The 27699-nt window shown below is 43.4% G+C and overlaps 1 protein-coding gene across 3 annotated transcripts; it reads right to left on the bottom strand.

Annotated features, from left to right (window-relative positions):
* Window positions 1-81: 81 nt before the first annotated feature.
* NELFCD (negative elongation factor complex member C/D) lies at window positions 82-26260 on the bottom strand. Of its 3 annotated transcripts, none has more exons than XM_084854285.1 (15): window positions 26178-26260; window positions 18606-18718; window positions 18348-18457; window positions 17732-17841; window positions 16885-16992; window positions 16007-16159; window positions 14948-15078; window positions 13700-13865; window positions 12456-12590; window positions 10678-10817; window positions 10354-10468; window positions 7369-7464; window positions 5339-5479; window positions 3364-3493; window positions 82-2794 (listed from the first exon to the last, which is right to left on the bottom strand). In XM_084854285.1, exons 1-15 carry the CDS (start codon window positions 26241-26243, stop codon window positions 2760-2762), a joined length of 1749 nt encoding a protein of 582 aa, XP_084710411.1. In that variant the 5' UTR covers window positions 26244-26260; the 3' UTR covers window positions 82-2759. The 3 variants fall into 3 exon arrangements, with proteins under 3 accessions (XP_084710411.1, XP_084710412.1, XP_084710413.1); XM_084854286.1 differs by having other exon boundaries at window positions 83-2794; window positions 26135-26260; XM_084854287.1 differs by lacking the exon at window positions 26178-26260 and adding an exon at window positions 22464-22755 and having other exon boundaries at window positions 83-2794.
* Between the last annotated feature and the right edge of the window lie 1439 nt (window positions 26261-27699).

The following is a 27699-nucleotide window of genomic DNA, read 5'->3' as shown; positions in this document are numbered from 1 at the left end:
AGTGTTTTGGGCTTCAAGAATTAATATATTAATATATGGGTAGTGGTCCCTGAAACTTTTCTCAAACCAGACAACACAAATTGGGTATTAAAAATATATACATTTATTGCTCAAACAGTCTAAGAGAATAACATGATTTAGCTAAGATGAAGCAGATCACAAACATCCCTAAATACACATGTTTTGATCAATAAAAGTATAATGAAAACAGTAGCAAGCATATTGTTAACACAGTAAAACCTACATTCCTCTCAATCTACCAGTTAATATCAGAATTTCATATTTACCTAAATGGAAGGCATGGTGGGCAAAGCCAACATAAGCACGCATGGCTGGTTTCTCATTCTCCTAGTATCTCTCCCGGCAATCAGATCAAACCTTTGTGAGTTATAACCCTTATCGTGATGACTTCATCCTAAGTTCTGGACCTGGTCATACCACTTATCTTATTTCATGCCACTAGTCATACTACTAGTCATATTTCTTCCAATGTAAACTGATTTGCCTTTTGACACCAATAACACCTAGATGAAGGTATCTCTGCTAAGCTAAGCAGCTTTCTGCTTCCAGTAGTTCACTAACCCACTTGTGGCAACCTTGCTCCATTTCCAAGAATGCTTTCCATTACTCACAGTTATCTCACAATACACAGAGAACTAATCACATTTGTTACTAATCACAGTTGGTATACACAGATTACTAGGAACAGCACTCCTATGAAAGACACTGAATTCCTATCAACAATACACATTACATTCATACTCTGTGACAGACTTAGCTCATACACACACAGTTATGGAGAGGCTAAAATGTCTCCATCAAAGAATGAGGGTTAGGAATTTAACAAATAATAAGGGGAGGGAAATGTTCATAGCTGCCTCTTTCTCCAAAGAAACAGAACACAAGAACATCAGAAGAGCGCTGCTGAATCAGACCAAAGGCCTACCTACACATAGTGGCCAATCAGATGCTTCTGGGAAGCCTGCAAGCAGGACATGAGGGCAATAGCCCTTTCCTGCTGTTGTTCCCCAGCCACTAGTATTCAGAGACATGCTGCCTCTGATCCAGGAGGTAGTACACAGCCATCATAACTAGTAGCCACTGATAGCCTCACTGTATATGAAATGTGTCTAATCCCCTTTTATAGCCATCTAAGCTGGTGGCTATCACCACCTTTAGTGATTGTGAAAGTTACTTCCTTTTGTCTGTCCTAAATCTTCCACCATTCAGGTTCATTGTCAGCTCAATCATGTCCTCCCTTACTCACCTTTTTTACACTGAAAAGCCCCAAACACTGTAAACAGAGCTTCTAAAACCTTTGGATTTATTTGTATGCAAGATTGTACCACCTCCAAATAAATCATTGGGGAACCTGGGCCCCTCCAAATGTTGCTGGAGTCCAACTCCCATCAGCCCAGCCAGCATGGCCAGTGGTCAGGGATGATGAGAGTTGCAGTCCAACAATATCTGGGGGGCCACAGGTTCCCCACCCCAAAATTCCATGGTCAGGATGGGAAGTTGGTGGGGGAGAGGAGACTGATTCCGCATTAACCCTGGTGTAAAACAAAACACATCAGGTAGATTCACGTTTTATTTTCTGTACCTAATGACAAAACACATCAATATGACATTTATTTTTCTGGTTCAAATGTCTAGTTTTTTTTCTCAGAGTCAATGTTCACCTTGTAAACTGTGACAGGTAAGAATATCTTTCTCCAAGGAAAGCAAACAATATTTTTTACCCAAAAGAGAATTTATTAAAAAGTATACTTCCTGCTGTTTTTCATCCCATGCAGGTAACGACAAGGCAGAATTAAGAAAAATCATACAGTGATATATTGTTTCTATGCAGTCAGAGAAATGTAAATATACCTATTTTCACACAGTAATGAAACTTACCAGTCTTGGTTAACATTTCCCTCCAAAAAAACACCAAAGACCTGTGGTTCTTTACCAAAGTCTGCAGAGTTATAGTGATAATTCATAAACGTTTGTGATGCACAAATACACAATCTTTGCAGAAGTTAACTTTTATTTTTTTAAAAGTATTTACAACCTCCTTCTGGAATGCAATGGGAACCAAGATTACTGCAACTACTTGAAAATTGACAACTAACAGCTAATTCACAAGTTACCATGTCATTAACTGAATGATCACTGCCATGATTTCCATTAGCAGATGAGCATATAGACACATTTATTTATCTGATAATAATATGATTATTAGATAAATAATGTTGTCAGTTGCCCCAGTTTACAGGATTGTCAAGAATCAAACACATATGCATGAGCTATCCATGCATCCCCTTTCCAGTCACACACATTACTTGTGTGTGGAGGGTAGTGGTGATGCAGAGATCATACTCTGCTGGAAATCATGAAATAGGATCAGCCCTACATACTGAAAGTAATCAATCACACACTGAAAGAATGAATCCCTCAAAAAAAAATCTCTAGGGATAACACTGCTGGCTGTTCCATCACATTCATTCTAGCCTGCTAGACAAACTCCACAGGTCTTACAATGGGAATCAGATGTAAGCACACTCCATCTTTCATGCTGCCTTTGAAATGCTAGCTTGAAGTTATGAAAGTGACCACATTCTAGAGAAGTAAAACTAAATTCTGGAAGCCAGTTAACACCCAAAACACCAACCAGCAAACTGTTCTTTCTTCAGAGTTTGATGCTATTTGTATTATCATACAGCACACAGATGAGGGATCATCCATTACATCAGTACTTGGTACCTTTTCTCGGTTCAGTTGACCATGATGAAATTCGATTTACAGTGAGCTTTAAAGAAAAAAAACCCCAGTCAGGTTGACCCAGTAAACTACCCGTGTGACCAAATCTTGTTATCTCAATTGACTGATTCAAACTGAAAGCAGAGACATACCATATGTGTTCACTCATTTAAATCTCACCTTGCAACCACCGCTCCCACCAAACTTCATGCATCTCCATTGCCCATTAGATATACCTGATGAAGCAGGCTTTGCCTACAAATGCTTATGTTGTGAAACATTTGTCTAAAATGTTTCAACTTCTGAATGATAACTGCTAGCCTACCTATCATTTGCATTCTAGCTGGCACTAGTTTAAGATGTTTAAATATCTGGTACAGGTCAGTGACATTTGCCCTCATGAACTGAGCAGCGCCCCAGTGTATGCTAAGGCCCTGGAGAGGTGGAATACTTCAACATGTCATTCAGTCTTTCAGCACTGATGAAAAGCGTTGAAAGAGGAGCCCTCTTCAGAAGGCCTTAGTTAAGGCAATTTGTTAGGCTGAAGGGGGGCGGGGGATTGAATAAGTTGACCAGAAACTCAGAACACAAACAAAGATTGCATGGGAAACATCTTACCTATAAACTCTGTGACCGGGTCATGCTCGCCTTCGGTCTTAATAGTGCCCGCAATGCTGTCATTCTCCAAGATTGGAAGAAAAAGCTGCACAAAGTCAGAGGTATATGGAGGAGCAATCACATCCAGCACCTGAAGAGATGTCAGATAGCAAAAGACTGTGTGTTACTGTGCTTTAATATGGAGCAATAAAGATACTGGTTGGTACATTTTTCCCCCTGATCTCTGAGATCAGTCTATCTTACACACTTTTGCAACTCTGAATACTGGTTGCGTACCTAAACAAACACTATGTACAGTAGAGTGGAGACAGCAGCCTGATGTTTCAGGCAACATACAGATAAACAAAGTGCAGTTTAAGGATATGAAGTCCATGAAGTAACATGGGAGGGTGACCCCTACAGACAAACACAATGACAAAAATGGAGAAGTCCCAAACGGTGCAAAACATAGAATCATTCAAAGATCCAAATGCATTTGAGTCTTACCTCTAGAAGCAAAGACCATTCTTTGCTTACATGCCCAGAAAGAAGACCAGTTAATATGTAGAAAATATATTATAAACCAATATGACATTCATACAGAAAAAAATCAGCATTATATGACATTCCTTCAAAATACACAACTAATGTAATAGTAGACACCCCCCCCCCCAAAGGAAACAACAATATAATTATACATTATAGGATCAAATACAGGGAGTTCTACAACTTACAAGTAAAAACTCTTTGAATGATCAAATTATATCCATCCCCCATGAAGTCAATAAAAGGGGATTAGACATTAGAAAAATAGGCAGTCCTGTTTCATCCATTTATGATTCCATTATGTCTTAAGCAGACATACAGTGTTAACTTACTCATCTCTGCTATCTTCCAAATTTTATACAAACAACATTATTCCTCCAATTTCTGGCAACCAAAATCCTAGCAGTGATCAATAGATTCCTAACTATTTACAAATAGGATGTTTATCTACATAACAAAGCAAAACTGCCAGAGAGTCACATAATTTAGAAACAAGTGGAACTGATATTACACACACCACCTTTCCCCCAAAGCCACTGATTAATGATTAGAGTAGGCCTGTCTTCATATAAAAAGTATTCCTGTTATGAAGAACTGACATTTAAAAGGCACAGGGATCCTGGAAAAAGTTTTATCTTGCACCATTTGGGACATTTTCCTTTTGGTCACTGTGCATCCTCTGTGTGCCTTGCAGCTCTTTAACAATTAGGTTTGACCACCGCTGACACATTAGCCTTTCCAGTTAATGATGTTCCGCTAATGTCCAGGTTAGATTTCCATAATGTGATATATGTGGGGCTGCCTCTGAAGACTATTCAGAAGCTTCACCGGATTCATTATACAGCTGTCATGAGGTTAACTGGAACTCTCTGGCTGGAGCACATTTTGCCAGGGCTGGCAAACATTCACCAGCTTCTACTCTGTCTCCATGTGCGATTCAATGTGCTGGTTTTTAACCTATAAGGCTCTACATGGCTTGGGATCAGGATATCTGAAGGACTGCCTTCTCCTGTATGAACTTGTCTGTTCTTTTAAGTTCATGTTTGGAAGTCCTCCTCCAAGTGCCTTGCCTACAGAGGTCATGCAGGTGGTGACTAAGGAAAGAGTATTTTGTACAGTGGCATTCCCCTTGTGGATTTTACTCCCCAGAAATATCCATTTGGCACTGATTATGTTATTGTTTAGGTGTCAAGTAACAGTTTTTCATTTTCCTGGGCTCTTAGTGACTGGCTGACTTTATATTTGAATCTCTGATTCCTTACAGACTTGATTGTAGCAAGCCACTTTGAAGGCTTGTAACCAGAAAGGCAGGATATGCTTATTTTAAACAAAATATATAATCAAATGGCCACTACAACAATTCTTTAAGGCACCTAATCTAATGAGCCAGTGCAAATCAATTTGCATAAACCCAGCTTCTTAGGCTCCAGCTGCCCAGGTAGTCACTGACCTCAGTCACAAAGTATCTGATCAGAGAAATGTCTGTGTCCAGCTTCTCGAGACACTTGCGAATATAGCCAACCACTGGAAGGACGTATCCACGACTCAGCAAGTGCACCATCCTGTCCAGAAGGGTTTTTTTAAGTTCCAGCTGAAAGGACAGACAAGACGACAATATATTTGATGCTCAGCTGGCTGAACAATGTCATTGCTCAGCCCAAGCAACATCTTAGGGCAATCTAACCAGGGAATCTGCTCTTTCTCTAGCAAGGAACTCCAAATCAGATAAGTCTGATTCACACAGTAGCCCCTGAATGTGGCCCCATATGTTCCAGGTACTTCAGGTTCAAACAGCAGCTACATTTGCCTGTGGCTGGAAAGCACCTTTCCAGCTCTCTACTTCCTCTTCTCTGGACAAAAAAGAGGGCTGCCAATTGCCATCAGTGGCACCTCACTTTTTTTTTTCTGTTAGCAGAGAGGAGTAAGAAGTCACTTCTCTGGGAGTTTGCCTTCCTTGTTCCTTCCTGGGAAACTTACAAGCAGCACATGACAATTACCACTCCCTTTGTTCCGAGGCCCTGATTTGTAGGAGGTATTCTGCCTATGAACATGGAGGTTCCATTTAGCTACCAGGACTAAGAGCAGTTCATACATCTATCTCCAGTGCCTCCATCTAACCCCTTTTTAAAGCCCTGGGCCATCAGTGCATCATGCGATACTGAATTCCACGATTTAGCTCAGCATCCCTTTTGCCTGCCTTGAGCCTACTGCCAAGCAATGTTATTACATTTAGAGACCTAAATATATTATGCCAACATAAATATATAGAAACGGTTATAGTGATGTGTGAAGACGTTACTTAAGTGTAATTTTTGGCACCGCTAATGATAGCAGGTCTTGAGCAGGGCGTAAAACAGAGGGGGACATTAGCAGAGATGGGAGGTGATACTGAAAAGCCACTACTGAGTTCCACCTACAGGAGGACAGCCTCCCATTCTCTGCCTGCTGACTCCATGTACAGGAGGATGTCTAAGAATAAAGGATTCCTCTTCTTCTTAAGGGACCAAGAATCATAAATATATCCTCCATCTACGGAAGCATGGAGATGTCTCCTTTAGAAGCATCCTTAATGCTTACCATCAGACAGGAGTCACTGGCATTGGTCATGAACATTTTAAAAGGTTTTAAAAGGTGTGGCTGGGCTCCTGGCTCCCAGATACTTTCCAGTGGCAGGGACTATATTTCTCTGCATTTCTGGACAGACTGCACTGCCTCTGTGTACATTCAGAGTTCCCTTCCCTGAATTATGAGCTGCCTAGCCAATTTCATCAGTTGGGGGCATCCAAATAGAGATGCTGAGGTTCAAACCTATTTTTATGATTTCAAGTACTGATCACAATCCTTGCTAGACATCCTAGCTAGCACTGTTTATCACTGGATACTCTTGCTTGATATTCTACAGTGGGGGGTCAGCAACTGGCAGTCCCTAGCTCAAATCTCTCTCCTTTCCACTCCCTCCCTTTATCAAGTTGTTTCCATCTGGTCCTGACTTGCAAAGCCCAGGAGCAAAAGATCAGTGTGGATGAGCAGACACTTGTGGATGGCAATAGGATTTGGCAGCAGACGATTTGGAAGGGGATCCTATGTATGCTTGTCTCAACCCCCATGCTCTTGTTAAGTGGCCCTTGAGCAAAACCAGAACCCTGATGAGCAACTCTACAGGCATTTTCTACAATAATTCTGCACGCTCTGTCCTGCAGACTCCTCCTAATTCTGCAAAACTGAAGATGACCCAAGATGCGGTGTTCTAGACCCCAAGGACATGCCGATGCTACAAAAAGTGGCTTAACTCAAGGATTTCCAGCCCTCCCCCCACCAGAATTGTACAAACAGGCAAGATATTCCAGCAGCTTCACAAAACTACAATTCCCAGGATTCAATAAGAAAATGCATGACAGTCAAGCCACCTCACTTTTGTAATGCACAAGCGAAAGGTAGAGAAAGGTTTGGGCAAAACTCAAATCCTTGAATTTTCATCACCTGCTCCATGACATCAAGCTGAGAGTGCTCCGTCTCAAAGAGTTTGACAAGAAGCTGCAAGACCAGAGGATGAAGCAATTGATGGCATGTGCTGATCTGTAAGCCCAAAGGAAACAAATGTAAAATCTCCTGTACTTCTATTAAAACACGCGCACGCACGCACACGCGCACGCACACACATGGTCAAGAGACAAGTGCTTTAAGACACATCCATGGCTGGCTGGAGGGGTGATACGAGCTGTAGGACTTTTTCTGCCTAAACGTGCATAGGATTGCACCTTAAACTGGATTACTATCAGGAATTTCCACCTTGTGGCAAATGTCCAACTTGGAATTCCTGGGCAAGGTGCTTGAGTGGGTGGTTGCCGGACAACTCCAGTTTTCTTGAATGAAACTCATAATCTAGATCCATTTCAATTGGGCTTCAGGCCTGGTTTTGGAATGGAAACTGCCTTGGTTGCCCTGTGGGATGACCTTTGTCGAGAGAGGGACAGGGGGAGTGCAACCCTCCTGGACCTCTCAGCAGCTTTTGATACCATCGACCTTGGTATCCTTCTGGATAGGTTGTCTGGGTTGGGAGTTGGAGGCACTGTGCTGCAGTGGTTCTGATCCTATTTGGATGGCCAATTCCGGAAGGTGATGCAGGGGGATTATTGCTCTGTGCCTTAGCAGTTGTGCTATGAGGTTCCACAGGGCTCTATTTTATCCTCCATGCTGTTCAACATCTACATGACACCCCTGGGGGAGGTTATCCAGAGATGTGGGCTGAGGGGTCACCTATATGCAGATGACACCCAGTTTTATCTCTCCTTTTCATCAAATCCAGGTGAGGCAGTGGCTGTTCTGCAAAAGTGCCTGAGCACAGTAATGGACTGGATGTGGTCCAAAAAACTGAGACTCAGTCCAGACAAGACAGAGGTGCTGTTAGTGGGTGGTTCGTCTGCTCAGCTAAGTGATGTTCAACCTGTTCTGGAGGGGGCTACACTCACCCTAAAGAATCAAGTTCAAAGTTTGGGGTGCTCTTGGATCCAGAACGGTCACTTGAGGCACAGGTGGGCTCGGTGGCACAGAGCACCTGTTATCAGCTTAGGCTGATATACCAACTATGTCTTTATCTGGACAGAGATAGTCAACTACAGTTATCCATGCTCTGATAACATCTCATCTGGATTACTGCAATGTGTGATACATTGGGCTGCCTTTGAAAACGGTCCGGAAACGTCAGCTGGTCCAAAATAGGGCTGCAGGTCTGTTAACGGGGATTGGCCAACATGATCGTATTATGCCAGTACTTTTCCATCTACATTGGCTGTCAGTCCATGTCCGGGCCCAATTCAAAGTACTGGTATTAACATTCAAAGCCCTAAGTGGCCAGGTTACCTGAACGATCATCTCCTCCCATATATACCTGCCTGGACCCTAAGATTGTCCTCAGTGGTCCTTCTCGGGGAGCCCCTGCCAAAGGAAGGGAGGTGGGGGGCTACCAAGAGGGCCTTTTCTGCTGTGGCACCCTGGCTGTGGAATGAGCTTCCCAGAGCGGCTCACCTTGTGCCTACTTTGTTCTGTTTCTGGTGCCAGGTGAAGACTTCTTTATTTTCTCAGGCATTTTAATTTTTTAGCTCTGTTGTTTTAAATCTGTTATTGTATTTTAAATCTCTGCATTGATGCTATGCTTTATTCTGGTCTTTACTTCATTTTATACTGTATTTTTTATACTTTAAACTTTTATAATATAACCTATACTGTTAGTTAGTTAGTTAATTAATTAATTAAGATAAAAATAAATCACACAGGCTGGATATACACATGTAACAGAATGAGATGGAAGAACTGACTGACACACTCCAGTCTGTAGGGAGGGCATACCACTTTCAAATGCTCCTCCGAATAAAAATAACTGTCTATAAATTAAAAAACCTGGGACAAGAGAGAAAGGGTCTATCCCAGCCCTTTTACATCCTGTGATGATTCAGTTTATGGAGACCTTTTTTTTAAAGACAGGGAGTATTCACAAATCTGATCCTACCATTTGCAGTCCGCTGTGGTGCAGTCTATACTTCCACCTCATACTGCTGCACATGTAGACAAGGCCCCACTCATTCCAGTAGAGTTCCCAGTCAGTACTTGACAAAAACATTCTGCACATGCTACATTTGTCAGTCTGCACATGCTATTCCATAGATATATGCTTCTATGATGTTCATGACTAGTGGCATGAAAAAAACTGGGGGCAGGGGATGGCAAAGAGTGTGAACTGCTTGCTTAAAATATGTCTGTATCTTAAAACTTGACGCACAGTTTTCAAAGCTTTATGCTTCCATAAATCTTAGCCAGGGCTCTGTATATTTCACAATTCTCCACATGCATCACACAAGTGCAGAATTTGATATTGGGTCCAGCATTATCCAAATGGGCATGAAGTATGTGCATGCAATGCCTGGTGAACTGTATTTATTTATTTACAGAACTTATAAACCACTCTATATGTAAAAAAGATCCCAAAATGGTGAACAGTAAAACAAACAAAAAGCATCAAAATATATAAAAAAATAAAAGCTATTTAAAATCAAGTTGTACCAATAAAACTGTGGCTGGTCATTTAAGGAAAGCTTGTTTAAATAAAAATATTCTTAGCAGACGCTAAAAACAAAGCAATGCGAGCGCCTGCCTGACAAGAACTGGCAGGGAATTACACAGAGAGGGAGCCAGTATGCTAAAAGCTCTGCTCCGAGTGGACTCCAAATGACGCTCAGGCCCATGCAGAATCTGAACTTTCACTTCAGAGGGAATCCAAGTGAGATTTCAAGTGGTGGGGTGATGGAGCATCAATGTCCTATGTAATTCTTTGCCTCTCTCCAGGACTAGCAGAACCACAATAAAGTACACAAAACACGTAAGTATTTAGTCTTTTTTCCTAATTGCCTTTTTACACCAAGTTACATTTTGATCTTAGTGTAGCACGAATACAGAGAGCCCTGGCCTTACCTCATCCAATAATGCCAAGTGCACTGGAGTATGATCAGTCTGAAGCTGGAAATATCGAGGCTCTGACACTGTCCAGTCGACCCATTTCAGTACCCCCATGGCAACTACCGGAAACCTAAAGATACAGGGAAGCCACACTAAATATGCAAAACTGGGGCATCTGTCCTGAACAACATACAGCTTAATGTTCAGTAATGTTAATGAAAAACATACAGCTTAACCTGCTGTTAAAGACCTTAAATACAGAAGATTTTAAAATGCCACTTAATGCAAGTTTTATTTTTACACAAAGGAGTCAAAAACTTCTTCCAAGGAGATACTTACCTAATGCACTGGTAGAGGGTACTCAGTTCTGCTACAAGTTCAGAAGCTCCTTTATTCTCATTGCAGCAGAGATTGTGAACAGTTTCCACTGCTTTCGAAGTGGACTTGAGCTCATCTTTATTTATGCTCACTCTCTTGTTCTAAGAATGTGATAAAACATGATTTGGGAGACAAAAAGAGACATGTGTGTTGCACTGCTTAAAAAGCGGTGCATGGTACAGATCTTTATTCAACCAACCTTTCTGAAAAAAGAACAGTTTTGAGTTCTCTGTGTGCATTTTGCTTCCCACAGACAAGATACTAAGTAGAGATATTTTGTGTTTGATATCATGAAGCTTTAAAAAAGCAATTGGTTGATAAAGTGGAAGATTTGTATCATCTTGAAGATTTGTACTCTTCAAGATGGGAAGAAATTATTGGCAAAAAGAATGTTTGCCCCCGGAGCATCAGCCAGTGAGTGTGATACAGACATGCTGTGCTTGGCTGTGCACAGTCCCAGCTCGCAGCAAAGAGCAGATCCTCAGCAATTTTGGGGGAGTGAGACGGATATGACACTATAACTAAGGCAGAGCCTGTAGACTGCAGAATGCATACGTAATCCATTCCTAAATGCTAAACCCACTAACAGATTCATCTTTTTATTAGAAGATGATTTAATTTATAAGCTGTAAGATAGGCAGTGAGATCTTAGCCAGAAGATCTTCTAGTCCCAAAGTTCTTGCACCAAAGCAAGTAAACCTATAAACTCAAACATCCCTAAATAATTAGTTCATAAGGGCACAATCCTGTACCTGTCTAAACAGACATAAGATTGCACCCTAAATCACTCAGCATCTACTGCTCCACACTGAAAGAGAAGAAGCAAGGAAGGCATACCATGGCAGGTGTGCCAACAGGATAACTTTAGCAGGACAAGTCATAGAGGTAGCACAAGCTATTGGCACATCACCATCTCTCACCCTCAGCCCTCCCCATTTGTAATACGGGATGCTAATACTCCACCTTGCAGGTATATTGCAGCATTTACTGTGGGTGAGGGGAACCTTTTTTTGTCAAGGGCTGCATTCCCTCAGGGGTAATCTGCTGGGGGCTGCATGGTGGTGGGTGAAGTCACAGCCCCAAAGTGGTTGCAACCACACTTCTCTCTTTCTGCCCCCCCCCCTTCTCTTTCTCTCCACCCAACAGGCTCCCTGGGGAGGGACAGATTGCGCTTGCCACAGGTCTGAACTTATCACTTCCAGAGGAAAAGCAATTAAAGAGCTTAAGTTCTGGAGTCATGGATTTTGGCACAAAAAACATTCCCAACTTCTGCAACCAGTCCCTCCCCCAACCCCCAAATGTCGATAACAATTTCTAATGCAAAATTGCACAAATATCTTTTTGTCTTATTTTGGTTATTTCGTAAAGTATTTCATTTAGCCATTGTTTGGGGAAGGAGGATTGGGACACAGAACAGTGAGGAGTGGGGTGAATAACTGATACACAAAAGACTGGTGTCAGGACCTGGCATCCTTTTGAAATTAGGCTGAGGGATGCAGGTTGCCCATCCCTGATTTACTGGGATAGCATACAAAAGGACCTGGGAGTATTTGGAAAATGTTCTATAAAAATACTAAGTAGTTATTTAAAGAAGACAAAGCTTTGCATACATTACCGCTTCTGGAAAGACAGAAGTCAAGCTTACACTTTTATTCTAAACGATGGGGCATAATATCCTTATCCTGTTTCAATGTGCCTATATGCTCTCAAGCAACAGAACAGCACTGCACTTCGTTTACCTTTTTCCACGTTTCCACAACGCTAGCTGCATATGCCAAAATATGGATATATTTGTGTTTGTGGTCCTGATTGATCTTAGCACCAGGCTTAAACAGTGACAGCATGAAGAGATCAAGGAAAGCAGGAACTCTAATCTAAAGTGGGGGGGAACATAACAAGAGTTGGCTTATGCAAAAGCAAGTTTTAAGAATTAAACACCGAGTATGGATCACATTTCTATTCCCAACGAAGTAAATTTCATGGGTAAAATTTACTAAAACGTCTAAGGCTAAGACTATGAACCACGGCAGTCAAAATGCCACTTCAGTTAAAACACATAAAGGGCAGATTTTTAACAAATCATACATCCCAAACCACTGAGATGTCTGTCAAAAGGATGGTTTAAAGAATAAAAAGATTGAGAGCACACACATCTGGCAGTGGGGGTGGGCAGTACTATCCAGGGCAGGCTGGCACAAACATAAGAGATCAAGGAAGATAAGCATCCCAACGTCTTCTGGGAATTAGAGGAAACCCATGCAGCAGTTAAGAGAACGAAATCCCTGGTTTAAACCTTGCATCAGCTATGAACTCGCAAGATAATCTTCAGCAAGCCACTGTCTGTTTGCCTCATCTGCTATATGGGAATAACAGTGCCAGCCTACCTTACAAGGCTGCTGTAAGGGTTACAATGAGATAGTATTGTATGTGAAGCACTTTGGACGCTTAGGATAAGTGCTCAAAATATTTTTGCAATCATTAGGTATTATGCTATTACACTGGTACTAAGGGATAATTCTCAATTTTCCTCTCCCATTCACAGTGCCTGTACAGTTGCTAATGCCTCTTTTAGAAGAGAGCAGAAGCCCCAGAGGGAAAGGAGGCATGCAAGACACAAAAGTGTCTTAGGACAAAGTTAGGCAAAAACATGCGAATTCACAGGAAGAGGCTGTAACTTCAGTTAGTTTTTGCAACACCTACACATGACACTCAAGGGGTGGGAAGAATAAGGCATCTTACGTACTTTATAGAAGGCTATTTCCTGATAAAATGAATTAATGATACAGTTACAGTGCTATGAAACAAAATTAAGAGAAAAGTTTGTGTTCCCCTTTGAATACAACTGAACAGCTAGAGTTATAAGCAACAGCTATTAATTACTCTGAGCTTCCCCTTTGAAGAGATACAGCGTCAACACCATCCTTGTTGCTCCTGAAGCAGAAGGACAAAAAACTGCTTCTTCAGACGAGAGGCTGTTACTAACCAGTTCTACTGGAGGAGGATCCATGCTTGTAAACATTTTGAAGAGAACTGTGATATCTGCTGGGTTCAGAGCTCCTTTCGATAACATGGCACCAAGGGCTTGGCAGGCACGAGGGTAGGAGGCGGCAGTTCCCAGCGCTAAAGTGATCTGACTCGCGTCGTGGCCTCTTGAGAAGATCAAAACAAGAACGAAAGCCCATTTTAGGCAATCTACAGAATAAGCGACATCAGACTGCCAATAATGGAAGACAACAACTGAACCATTGCCCAAGGGTGGGGGCCATGTTAAAAATGGCCAGACCAAGTCACATGCTACAAGACTGCTGAGCAGCATCCTTCACACTGGGTTTGGGCCTGGAAGTAGTTATTATCAAGAGGACTAGGTTTGGCATCTAATATGAGGCACATCACACTCTTAAGATCATCTCCTTAATATTAACTATACTTTGACAATCATGTCAATGATTAATACATATGCAAAACAAACAAGGAAGAATCCAAAATGCTAATTAGGGAAAAGCTCCAGATCTGCCTAATCCCAGCTGCTAATTTAAAACTTAAAACTAACAGATCTTAAGGAATGTCTGATAGATGCTTGGGTAATTATGACCCTCCAGGAATGGGCAGTTCCACAGCTGTGGGGCAGCTATGGTGAATGCTTCCCTGTTATGCCCTCATCATCCAAACATGAAGTAGGGCAGCCTTCCCCAACCTGGTGCTCTCCAGAAGGGTTGGACGACAACTCCAATCACCCCCAACCAGTATGGCCACTGGTTATGCTGGCTGGGGATGATGATAGTTTAGTCCAACACATCTGGAGAGTACCATGTTGGAGAAGGCTGATGGAGGGAAAAGGTATCCTCAGTTTATTTTAGGATGCTGCAATTGGGCACTACCATATCTTTCCGTTTGGAAACACCCCCAAGTTGTTCATAAAGGACTGCTATAAGGCTGCAAACACCCTGAATGACAGAATTTTGTACACTTCCAATGACACACTCAAAAAATTAATTTTGCCAGGATTGCTTTGAGAAATCAGCATGAAAACTTTTGGATCCGATATTCTGCCTGCTACATGTTTTTCAGGCCAGGTTCAGCTTCGGCTAATATCTCAAAATGAACTACGCATATGGAATGAAGCAGGCTTCCTTTTCTATTAGGCTTGCATAATGCTAAACCAGGAACAAAGGGAAAGCAGAGCCAAAGATAAAATTAGGAATAAGAGTTTTAAAATGTAGTAAGATCTTACTTCTCATGAGCAAACCGCTGAACCTCCTGAGCAATCCTACGCACCGCAGAGCCACCTTGCTCTTCTTGGGCTAATATGGACATTATAGCTTGGGCAAAGAGATATGTGTGTTCACCATGGCACACCATTTTCTGCAAATACATTGGGACACAGATTATCAGCTACTTTGGAAAAGATAAGCCAGCAACAGACAGCAATAATCATGTCTTAAGATCTATGTTTTGACATTTCATTTAAACAGTGCAAATGGTAACAAAGCAAAAAGAGGGTGAGGAAAGGCTCCCCTAATCAAGCCATTATTTGTGGTTGCCACTACCCCCTCTTCCCAGGCAAATGCAGAGAACTTTGGGCAAGTAGGCTACTTGCCCATGTGCTAGGCTTTAACAGAATGTGCAAGTGGTGCAAAAGTGCACTGGGAAGGCAGAGAACCTATCCCTCCTCTTCTCCTCTGTTCTCCATAAAGAAAGGGAATGTGTTGTGTTTCCCTAGTGTAGGGCTTCTGCAGGAGATGGCAGAAGTGAGACAGTGGATCCTACAAAAGCCCAGCTCACAGGAGAGATCCCTCCTTTCCTCCATGGAGAAGTTAGGGAAAGAAAGAGTAAGGGGAGTTCTCCCTGAGCTGGGCTTTTGCTAGGAGCCTTGGGAAGTGCAAGGGGGCTCATCAGAGTGGGGAGGGGTGCTTGCTGCTAGCAAGCAAATCAATCCTGCTTATGAAGCAAAATCAGATACAGTACAATGAGTTCCACAATTCTAGCTATTTGTTAACAAAAGGAACATCTCCGTGAATAATGTATGGTTTGAAAGCTCTTTCACAAGATGATACTTAGTTGGCAGGGGGCGAGAGTCTGTCAAATGACCTGGGATGCAGAGCCAGCAGGGAAACGGGATGCTAGGCATGCAGCTGTCACGTCCTGGGAAGTGATCCAAAAGGTGACAAGACTATCTAAGCATACTTTATGCATGGCCCTTTGCACCTTCCAGGTATCTTTGACACATCAGATGCATCATCGTTCAAAAACCAACAATTCTTACAGAAAAAGGAGACAAAGCAGAACTTACAGCAAACTCAGGTAGATTCTTCTCCAGGTTTTCTTCCCCACCATCTAAGATGGTAGCCAGAGAGGTACGTAGTACTCGAGAAAAGACTTCTAACTGCTGGCATGCTGTCGATACACTGGTTATCTCCCCTTGGTAGCCAGCATCAGAGATAAGCTGCAAAAAAGCACCAGCAGCTGAGACTGACAAGCAGTACTGCATATCTGTGGGGAAGCCCATGTTCACCAGAACCCCCATGTGCACATTTCAACAGTTATCATTACATTTTCACTATAGTGAAATTAAAACAAAACTGTAAGAATGCCAACATTTTCAGAACTAAAAATTTAGAGTAAGAGTAGAGGGAAAGAGAGGCTATCCAAGTGAATAAACTATGTTATTCCCAGGGCTGATATAATCTGTTGGAAACTCAATAATAGGTCTTTTTGTGAAGCATATGTGCTCCAATCCTTTGGATCTTAAGACACACAAAACTCCTGCATGAAGCAGATCAACCTCATTAGCTTTAGTATCAGGGACAACTGTGCATATACAAGCCTGGGATGCATGTGTGCGTACATGCATGAACACACAGAATTGCTCCCAATACCACGAGAGGAAAACTCACATGCCAAACTTGTGTGCATCTTATATGACCACAAAAATTGCTAATATGTGAAAGAGTGTGATTACATTGCTAAGATGTTAACATCTCTGATTTACCTGAGAAATTAATCATGAATCTATAACTAATATCTTGCACATGCTGTGTACCATTTCTACGACATGAAGAAACACTCTATGTGTTCTCCCTGACAACTTACCCAACAAATGGCTCTATTTAACTACCTGCTTGGAAACTGACCTTCTTTTCTAGATGACTGAAACAGAACATTCATTACCTTGACAGTAAAGTTCAGCATGAGACAGTCTGGATGAGCTTCCGCCAATTTGTAGAAGAGGTCCCGCCATGTCGTGTGTGCTATCATTTGCTCAAGCCATGCTGGAGTCTGCCAAAAGACAAGGCAACAGAATGACATTGACTGAGGGGCCAAGAAAATCAGTCTGAGCCTTCAGGACAGTTTTAGAATTACTGGAAGGGAAAGCAGTGTAGTCCAGCAGAAAATGTTGATTTTGCACCATGGAGACTTGGGCTCAAATGCCAACTCAACCATGAACTCATTACCAGACACTTCACAAATTACTTGCAAAACAGTGTACATGTCAGAAAAGCAGGTAATGTACGAGTGGCAACATACATGCCATTCACTATGAGAAACCAGATCAGCAAGGCATTGCATATAATGGCTTCCAAGGGCTGTGAATCCATGTAGAAGACAGACCTACACCTTTATGCAAATGTATGCAAATATACAATTCATCTCCATGATGGAAAAAGTAATGGATGAAGCAGCCCTTGATGCAGTTTAGCACATAATTGCCCCAGGCTCTGTTCTCTGTGGGTAAAATGGGAAGCAAAGGTCCCACTGGATAGTCTGAAGAAGTCCAACATGGTCTCTCTCCCTCTCTAAAAGTTAAGAAGGTCTGTATCTGGACAACCATCAAGCAGGGAAGCCCTCTTACACACTTACACATACACACACACACCATTCTGAGGCCACAATAAAATGACTTGCTGAACTAGTTTAAGGGGTTTATGGAGGGTAGAATGGATTTTCTGCTGGCCTCATACAAGTCCTTTGGGATTCTGCTTTATCACATTTGGTGGCATTAAGTTATGCGTATTACCTCTCCTTCCTCTGTGAAAATAGAATCTGCTTTTCGAGGATCAAAGTGTTTAATGAGCAAGCTTTTTAAGTGGTTTTCCACCGTTTCCTGGACTTGAATTGGCTCAACACCTGCAATAAGAGAGGTCACCATGTATAAATTTAACAAGCAGCAATTCCTTAATATTTCCTCTGATTATTCCTCGTGCTGAGAGAGTACCTATCTTCCATCACATTTAACCAGGGGGCAATTACAATCAGAAGATGTTAATTTTACAGTAATCTGATTCTGCATGACAGCTCTCATGCGATGTTTCTATTTGCATCTTCTATTTGCATTTGTTAGCTACTCAGTTAACTCACCCATTAAAGTGCAGCCAATTCTGAACCATGGGTTTGTTCTCCGCCCACCCCCACCCCAAGATGACTCAGAGAGTACTACATGTGTTTTTTAATTGATGGATAAGGGATTAAGACTAGAAGGGAATTAAAACTGGAAAGAAAACCTTTGGTCATGCTTTATAAAGCAAGACAAACTGCCTACGCTAGACTTGTCTTTTTTGCTGTATCATCAGCAATTTTATAATGGGAGCTTGGCAGAAAAGCAGTAGTCAGAAAAAAAGTTAACGGGAATGTACCTGTTTGAATGAGCCACTCAGCCAACAAATTTACTGTCTGAGCTACGGCAGTATAGTTCTCTGATAAGAGCTGGATCACGTTCTCTGGAGAGCCACCTGCTTGGAAATACCTGTGGAAGGATGTGGACAACCTCAATTGTGCTAAACCCTAAAAAATCAAGTAGTAGCAGATCTCAAGGTAAGAGGTCCAACAACTGAACCAGGTACCATTTCCACAACCCCTCTTCCACCCCACCACCAGTGTCATCCTGAACTCACCTCTTTAAAGTATTAAAAATGGATGGCTCCATGATATAATCTCGGGTGGAAAATTTGTGTAAACATTCCTGTTGGACTTCAGCATCATCTTCTTCTCCATATTCATCATCTTGCTGTTTGAAAGGGCAAAATTGGAAATGTTATTTTTTCAGTCACACTGGTTTGCTCTTGTAATACACTCGATGGTGAAGTTACCCCTGGCTGGGGTTCAGGTACCCTAAGGAATACAATTAACAAAAGCAAAGAAGCAGCAAGAAACAAAGCACATAATTTCTGTATCAGCCAAAACAACAGTTCGTTCCAACCAAGCATCCAGTCTCCAACAACCCTCAGATCTTGGTGCCTCAGGAAATCTCATTAAAATAGAGTACTTATAAAATACACTGTATCAGATAGGCAATATAAAACTAGTAGAACCTATTCAGCTTGATTCTGTATCTGGGGAGAGTACTGACAGACACTGGTCATTTCAAGGAAAACAGTTGTCTGTACGTGCTTTTCCAGCATAAAAAACACATGGTGAGCTGGATACAGTCCATGGGCCTTATGTTGTTTACGCTTATGCCAGATGATATTCACTGCCACCCGTTCCTCATTTCCGGCAGATTAATAGGTCTTCCTAAGCATGAAAATGAATACCCCAGGCACCATAACATATCTGACAGCATGTATGCAACAATATGGCTTTTGGAGTCTCCTAAAGTATTTGTGATTTATGCTCCATGTTAATTCCACAGGGCAAAGATGGGGAACCTCTGAACCACAGGCTGGATGCAGCCCTTGGAGGATTTCCATCCAAACCTCAGTGTCTCTCCTCCTTGGCTTCTGGTCTGACTGCAGAGGGAGGTGCTTCTCTTCCTCCCCTGCAAGGCCAGAGAAGCAACACAGTGCAGATCCAGATCAGGACCCTGGCTTGTGTGAGGGAGCTTTAACCCTCTGCCCCCTACTGTGATCCTGATCACGATCAGGGGGCCAGTACCTGCAATTTACATTAGGGAAGAAAACCATTTGCTCCAAAGCAACTTTTTTTCCTAATGCAAAATGCAGGTGTGGGCCCCCTTGATGTGGATCAGGACTGTAGTAAGGGACAAAGGGCTAAAGCCCTTCTAACTCACACAACAGAATCACAATCCAGATCAGTTCCCCCATGCCTGCAATCTGCATTAGGATGTCCCAATGGTATGAATGGGAGGGGTTTTCCTAAGGCAAATTGCAATGGGGAGCTTGTGTGTGAGTGCATGTGAGAGAGATGAATGGAGCGTGCTTGTGTGAAAGAGGAATAAAGGTGGGATATAAATGCAATAATAAATGAAATAAAAGTGGATGGATAGATGGGAGTGATGTGTGTTTTTGTATGAATGTGGGGTGGCCACATCCATTTTTGTATCTGACGCATCCACTCCGTCTATCTGCCTTTACAGTAATTAATTTAAAAAATATAATAAATCACACCATTATCCCAGAGAGTATTTCAGAGTGGTGTACATAAAAATCAACCATTCAATACCAGATAACAACAACATAACATCTAAACATGATTGGTGTGTATGGTAAAACTGAACAATACGCTAACAAATTGCTGCTGTCATATGATTTGTTATTTGTGAGATATTTAGTATACATCTATAATCTCAGACCCCTTCATGGATCACTGCCTTGTTGTGGCGAAGGGGCTTGCGTAACTCAGTGAAGCCATAAGCTATGCCGTGCAGGGCCACCCAAGACGGACAGGTCATGGCAGAGAGTTCTGACAAAATGTGGTCCACTGGAGAAGGAAATGGCAACCCACTCCAGTATTCTTGCCAAGAAAACCCCATGGAACGTATCACAAGGCTAAAAGAGATGACGCCGGAAGATGAGACCCTCAGGTCGGAAGGTGTCCAATACGCTACTGGGGAAGAGCAGAGGGTATTTCCAAGTAGCGCCAGAAAGAGTGAAGCGGCTGGGCCAAAGCCGAAAGGACACTCAGCTGTGGATGTGTCTGGTGGTGAAAAGAAAATCCGAAGCTGTAAAGAACAATATTGTTTAGGAACCTGGAATGTCAGATCAATGAATCAAGGTAAGCTGGAGGTGGTCAAACATGAGATGGCAAGATTGAACATCGACATCTTGGGAATCAGCGAACTAAAATGGACAGGCATGGGCGAATTTAATTCAGGTGACCATCATATCTACTATTGTGGGCAAGAATCCCTTAGCAGAAATGGAGTAGCACTCATAGTCAACAAAAGGGTGGGAAAAGCAGTATTGGGGTACAATCTTAAAAATGATAGAATGATCTCAGTACGAATCCAAGGCAAACCATTCAACATCACAGTAATTCAAGTCTATGCCCCAACCACTGAGGCCGAAGAAGATGAGGTTGATCGGTTCTATGAAGACCTACAACACCTTCTAGAACTAACACCAAAAAAAGATGTCCTCTTCATCATAGGGGATTGGAATGCTAAAGTAGGAAGTCAAGAAATCACCGGGATAACAGGCAGGCATGGCCTTGGTGTACAAAATGAAGCAGGACAAAGGCTAATAGAGTTTTGCCAAGAGAACATGCTGATCATAGCAAACACTCTTTTCCAACAGCACAAGAGGCGACTCTACACATGGACGTCACCAGATGGTCAATATCGAAATCAGATTGATTATGTCCTTTGCAGCCAAAGATGGAGAAGCTCCATACAGTCAGTAAAAACAAGACCTGGAGCTGACTGTGGCTCAGATCATGAGCTGCTTCTTGCAAAATTTCGGCTGAAATTGAAGAATGTAGGGAAACCCCACTAAACCGTTCAGGTATGACCTAAATCATATCCCTGATGAATATACAGTGGAGGTGAGGAATAGATTTCAGGGATTAGACCTGATAGACAGAGTGCCTGAGGAACTATGGACGGAGGTCCGTAACATTGTTCAGGAGGCAGCAACTCAATCCATCCCAAAGAAAAAGAAATGCAAGAAAGCCAAGTGGCTGTCTGATGAGGCTTTACAAGTAGCTGGGGAAAGAAGGGAAGCGAAAAGCAAGGGAGAAAGGGGAAGATATACCCAACTGAATGCAGAGTTCCAGGGAATAGCAAGGAGAGACAAGAAGGCCTTCTTAAATGAACAATGCAAAGAAATCGAGGAAAACAACAGAATGGGAAAGACTAGAGATCTCTTCAAGAAAATTGGAGATCTCAAGGGAACGTTTTGTGCAAAGACGGGCATGATAAAGGACAAAGAAGGCAGGGACCTAACAGAAGCAGATGAGATTAAGAAGAGGTGGCAAGAATACACAGAGGAACTATACAGGAAAGATCTGAATGTCCCTGATAGCCATGATAGTGCGCTCACTGAACTTGAGCCGGACATCCTCAAGAGTGAAGTCAAGTGGGCCTTAGGAAGCATGACTAACAACAAAGCTAGCGGAGATGACAGTATTCCAGCCGAGCTATTTAAGATCCTAAAAGATGATGCTGTTAAAGTGCTGCATTCAATATGCCAACAAATCTGGAACACTCAACAGTGGCCACAAGACTGGAAAAGGTCAGTTTACATTCCAATTCCAAAGAAGGGCAACGCCAAAGAGTGTTCAAACTACCGCACAATTGCGCTCATTTCACATGCCAGCAAGGTGATGCTCAAAATCCTACGAGCTAGGCTTCAGCAGTATGTGAACCGAGAACTACCGGAAGTACAAGCTGGGTTTAGAAGAGGCAGAGGAACTAGAGATCAAATCGCCAACATTCGCTGCATCATGGAGAAAGCAAGAGAATTCCAGAAAAACGTCTATTTCTGCTTCATTGACTACGCTAAAGCCTTTGACTGTGTGGATCACAACAAACTGTGGCAAATTCTGAAAGTGATGGGAGTACCAGACCACCTTACCTGTCTCCTGAGAAACCTGTACGAGGGTCAAGAAGCAACAGTCAGAACCAGACATGGAACAACCGAGTGGTTCCAAATTGGGAAAGGAGTACGACAAGGCTGCATATTGTCACCCTGCTTATTTAACTTATATGCAGAGTACATCATGAGAAATGCTGGGTTGGATGAATCAGAGGTCGGAATTAAGATTGCTGGGAGAATTATCAACAACCTCCGATATGCAGACGATACCACCCTAATGGCAGAAAGCGAAGAGGATCTAAAGAGCCTCTTGTTGAGGGTGAAAGAGGAGAGTGCAAAAGCTGGCTTGAAACTCAATATTAAAAAAACGAAGATCATGGCATCTGGCCCCATCACTTCCTGGCATATAGAAGGGGAAGAAATGGAAGCAGTGACAGATTTTACTTTCTTGGGCTCCAAGATCACTGCAGACGGTGACTGTAGCCATGAAATTAAAAGACGCTTGCTCCTTGGGAGGAAAGCTATGGCCAACCTAGACAGCATAGTAAGAAGCAGAGACATCACCTTGCCGACAAAGGTCCGTCTAATCAAAGCTATGGTTTTCCCAGTAGTAATGTATGGCTGTGAGAGCTGGACTATAAGGAAGGCTGAGCGCCGAAGAATCGATGCTTTCGAACTGTGGTGCTGGAGAAGACTCTTACGAGTCCCCTGGACTGCAAGGAGGTCAAATCAGTCCATCCTAAAGGAAATCAACCCTGAGTGCTCATTGGAAGGACAGATAATGAAGCTGAAGCTCCAATATTTTGGCCACCTAATGCGAAGAGAAAACTCCCTGGAAAAGCCCTGATGCTGGGAAAGACTGAAGGCAAAAGGAGAAGGGGACGGCAGAGGATGAGATGGCTAGATAGCATCACGGATGCAATGAATATGAACTTGAGCACGCTCCGGGAGAGAGCGCAGGACAGGAAGGCCTGGCGTGCTATGGTCCATGGGGTCACGAAGAGTCGGACACGACTGAACAACAACAACAAATAATCTCAGAGCCATTATCTTTCAACATATCATCTTATCATCTCTAGAGATGTGAAGGCCTGGGGGAAGGACCCAGAAAATTTTGGGAAATTGTTTTCCCCCAAATATTTCAAAAATCCATGGGGGAAAAAAGTTTTTCCTCATTTTTTCTACTCCACTTTTTTTCTGGTTCTCATTCTGTTTGTTTCCCCGACACCCCCCATCCCCAAGCCTTCCCATCTCTAATCATCTAACAAGATACGGAGGAGAAAGTCAGGGATATTTTAAGAACAGACAATTTACAATTGTGTGCTTGTTCAACACCAATTGTTAAGACAGTCCTTTGTTCATCCATTTACATCTCATCCTATAAATTGGCATAGGATTGCGATCATGATTCCCTGAAGGACTGTCAGATTCAAAGCAAATTTGCACGCTACCAAAACCTTACTATTGGTGCCTTTTTAAAAAATACCTTTATATTTAATAAACAAAAGCTACCACACATTTTATAAGGAAAGACCATCTTTAATATTTTCCTTTTCATTCCTCCTTTGTATCTGGCCATGTTTACTCTGGTTATGAATACAGAAGGAAGGTTACAAAGTGTGTTAAAGGATACCTAAGATCTCTGCATAAATGGGATCTTGAGAATGCACCCTACATTTCTCTTTCACACACCAGAATGTGCATATTTTTTCTTTTTCTCTAACAAAACCCCACACCTCAACTGCTTAAAATAGGGCATTTTGCAGAAAACAAGCAGTAGGTAGGTTGCCTAGTTCTGTCAGTTTCAAGATAGCAGTAGTTCCTGTATCAATTTAATGATTCAAAAACATATTCAGGTTGAAGGCTTCTATTCCCAATGCTCTGTGTCAGACGCACACACACCTCTGATGTGAATAATTTCTGCTGCAAAAAGGTGTCTTATTGATGATCTATGGCAAGACCAATCCATTCTGCTCCTGATCAGCATTTTTAATATACCCCTTTTGTTCCAGTTACCTACATATAAATCTGGAAAAAATCCAAATGCAACAGTAACACCCTATATTTATTTGGGACTTAAAATGTCCCAAACTAGCAAGCAAGCTTCTGAATTCCTCAGAATGCATGTTCTTGAAGCCCAGGGATAGGGTCCCTCCAGATGAGGCTTTTATCACACAATTGCCTCGCCTCATTCACAGAATTTTGGGGGGGATCCAGAAAACACACTTGTAACCCGCCTGCGTTTTCCCACCACTTTTCCCTTCTTTTTTCTTACTATAAAAAATCTGTTGAGGAGACAAAGACAGAATAGCTACACAATGCCATCTAATTGGTAGCACTAGGAGCTCTCTGTCTGGATGCACCCTAACTGGAAAACTTGTTGGATTGGTACTCTACACCATATTAGGATGCTTCCAGATGGAAGGCTCCTATTGATACCAGTTGGGAGGCATTGTGCAGCAATTCCATATCTTTTCAGGCTTACTAGATTTTCTATGCTAAGGAAAAAGTGGAGAGGTAACACAGGAGGGTTACAAGTTGAAGATGTCATGGTCTGGACTCCCTGTAAAACTCTGGGAATGAGTCAGGGGAGTGGCACCATTAAAAGCCTTGTCTGGAAGCACCCTTAGTGGCACCTAACAAAAGGCATTCCACTCCTGTTACTTTGGGATCCCCTTCGGATTTCTGTGAAGATAACCGACAGAGCAATTATACACTTCTGAGCAGACACAAATCTCACTGACCTCAGTAAGGTTTACTCACAGGTAAGTGGGTATAACAGGATTGCAGTTTGAAACAATACAGTGTTTTGCACACAAAAATGTGGAACAGTTCCTATTACCATTCTGGGTTTCTTTCTATTTTGGTTATTATTACATTTCTATACCACCCCATAGCCGAAGCTCTCTGGACAGTTTACAAAAGTAAATACAGGGATGGGGAATCTGTGGCCCTCCAAGTCCCAATATCCCTGGCCACCAACCATGCTGGCTGGGGCTGATGAGAATTGGGGCCCAACAACACTTGGGAGGCCGGAGGTTCCTCGTTTCTGTCCTAATGGGCTAACTAGGATATTTATAATTTTTTAATTTTAGTAAACTTGGAGGGAAATTCTGGGGATCCAGAAAAGGACATTCTAACGGATTGACAAGGATGCTTATCTTTTCAGCACCAGGTTAAGATCTTCCTCTATTCCCAGGCATTTGGCAACACATGATAGGTTTTTAATCAGGTAATGGGATATTGCTTGTGTGTGTGTGTGTCTGCTCTGTTTATATGTTTGTCGCTAAACTGGTTTTGTATTATGCATAATACTGTATTTTAAAGGGTTCTAAATCTCTGTAAACTGCCTAGAGCTTTGGCTATTGGGCGGTACAGAAATTTAATAAATGACATAAAACAGTACTTATAACTTTTCATGTTAGTAAACGTGGAGGGCAATTCTGGGGATCCAGAAAAGGGCATTCTTATTACAAGCACTTTAAATAAATAAGTAAAGACACCACAAATGAAAGAATGAATGAATAAATAAATAAATATCACGGAGAATAAGCAAACTAATAACACCGGGGGGGGGGGAGCGAAAGTTTGACGATGGAAAAAAATACAAAACTCAGCAACGGGGGGAGCCCCACCCAGGCTCACCCCGCCCATCTCCTCCACCCAGCCCCACTTTTTCAGGGGAAGATTCCGGGGGTGGGGGAGAACACCTGAGCGGCCCCCCTCCGCCTCTCTGCCCGCCGCGGCCCTCACCGCCGCCCCGTCGGCGTCGTCGCCCCACTCCGCCGCGCTGCCTCCGAAGTAGTCGGGCTCCTCCATGAGCTCCGCCTCGCGGCGCCCCGCCCGGCTCCCCTCAGCGGCGGGCCGCGGCCAGGCCGCAGAGATAGAAAGGGCGGAGAGGGGCGTCGCGGGGATCCCGCGTTTCAGGGTAGCCCGGGGCTGAGGGAGAGCCGCCCGTGTTGCTCGGCGGGGAAGCCCGAGGCCGCGTCTGCGACGGGGCAGCGGATGTCTCCGCCCCCCCCCCTAAACCCGGGAGATGCGCGAGGCGTTTCGGAAGCATCCCGCGCCAGCCCTAACGCGGAGAGGAAGCTCCCTGGGGGAGACCCTGACGCTGGGAAAGGCGGAGGGCAGCGGGAGGAGGGGGCGGCAGCGGCGAGGCGGCTGGGCGGCATCACCGACGCAACGGCTGCGGGCCCGCGCTCGCTCCGGGAGGGAGCGCAGGACGCGGAGGCCTGGCGGGCTGCGGCCCGTGGGGTCACGGAGAGGCGGGCGCGGCTGCGCAGCAAATGTCAGTCCTACGCCGAGTAGACCCACTGACAGGAACTGAGCCCCTTTCATTTCAGTGGGTCTACTCGGCGTAGGACTGACATCGGATACCGCCCTCCGGGTGCCGCGCAGCGCGAGGCCTGGCCCGGGAGGTTTGGCTGCCTCGAGGGGGCAGCCTCAGGAGACGGGACTGGTGCTGCGACTTGAAGGGTGCTTTGTATTTGCAGGAGGGGATGTGGGCTGGGTCGGACTCTGGCTACAGGGGGAATGCAAGCCAGCCCCAGCTCTGACTTGCAGGATTAACTTTTTTTTGCAAGGCATGCAGAGCTCTCGTAAGCCTCTCTCTCCAGGCCTAAACGGTCGGGGGCGGGGCGGGGCGGGGCGGGGGGGTCCGCCAAAAAAAGTGGGGCAGTTCATTCGGTTTGCAGGCCTTTTAAAGGCAAAATTGCGGACTTTTAAAAATGATTTCCTCGCTTGTAAAAAAATAATTTGGAGGGGCAGATCAAACAGGCCCGGCTCTCAGCACAACACCCTCCAACTGGCAGTGGATCACAACAACACTTGTGCTAATTGCAGGGATGTTGTGTTCTCTCGGTTCGACCTCCACCTCGCGACGTGGGGATTATAACAGCAGCGGACAACACTGCAGCCTTGTTATTATCTCGCGCAGCCTCAGCCCAACCTGCGGGAAGGGTACAGCTGGACTACATTGCAGGGTTGTTTTAAACCCCTTGCTCTCAGCCTGACCCCCCATCTGCAGTGTTCAGAGGAACGGCACTGCCGGACTTCCAGCAGCAGCCCCTTCCATTATGGGGACAATCGGCTGCATTTGCATTGGAAGGGCTTCTTAAAAAAAACAAAAGTGCTGAAAAACCTAAAATAATACATGTTTCACCCGAAATAAGACCCGCTACATTTTGTGATTTTTTTGGAGCGGGCTGTTAAAATCTTGGATTTCTCTGTCGTTCCTATAGGCAGCTCTCACTTCCGCCCTGGGACACATTTGAAA

This window comes from Heloderma suspectum, chromosome 4 (assembly GCF_057233095.1).
Source record: "Heloderma suspectum isolate Gila_16-S chromosome 4, 16-S_ref, whole genome shotgun sequence".
NCBI lineage: Eukaryota > Metazoa > Chordata > Lepidosauria > Squamata > Helodermatidae > Heloderma > Heloderma suspectum.
Note: the sequence above shows the minus strand (reverse complement) of the source record. Positions and strands in the feature narration are given on the sequence as shown.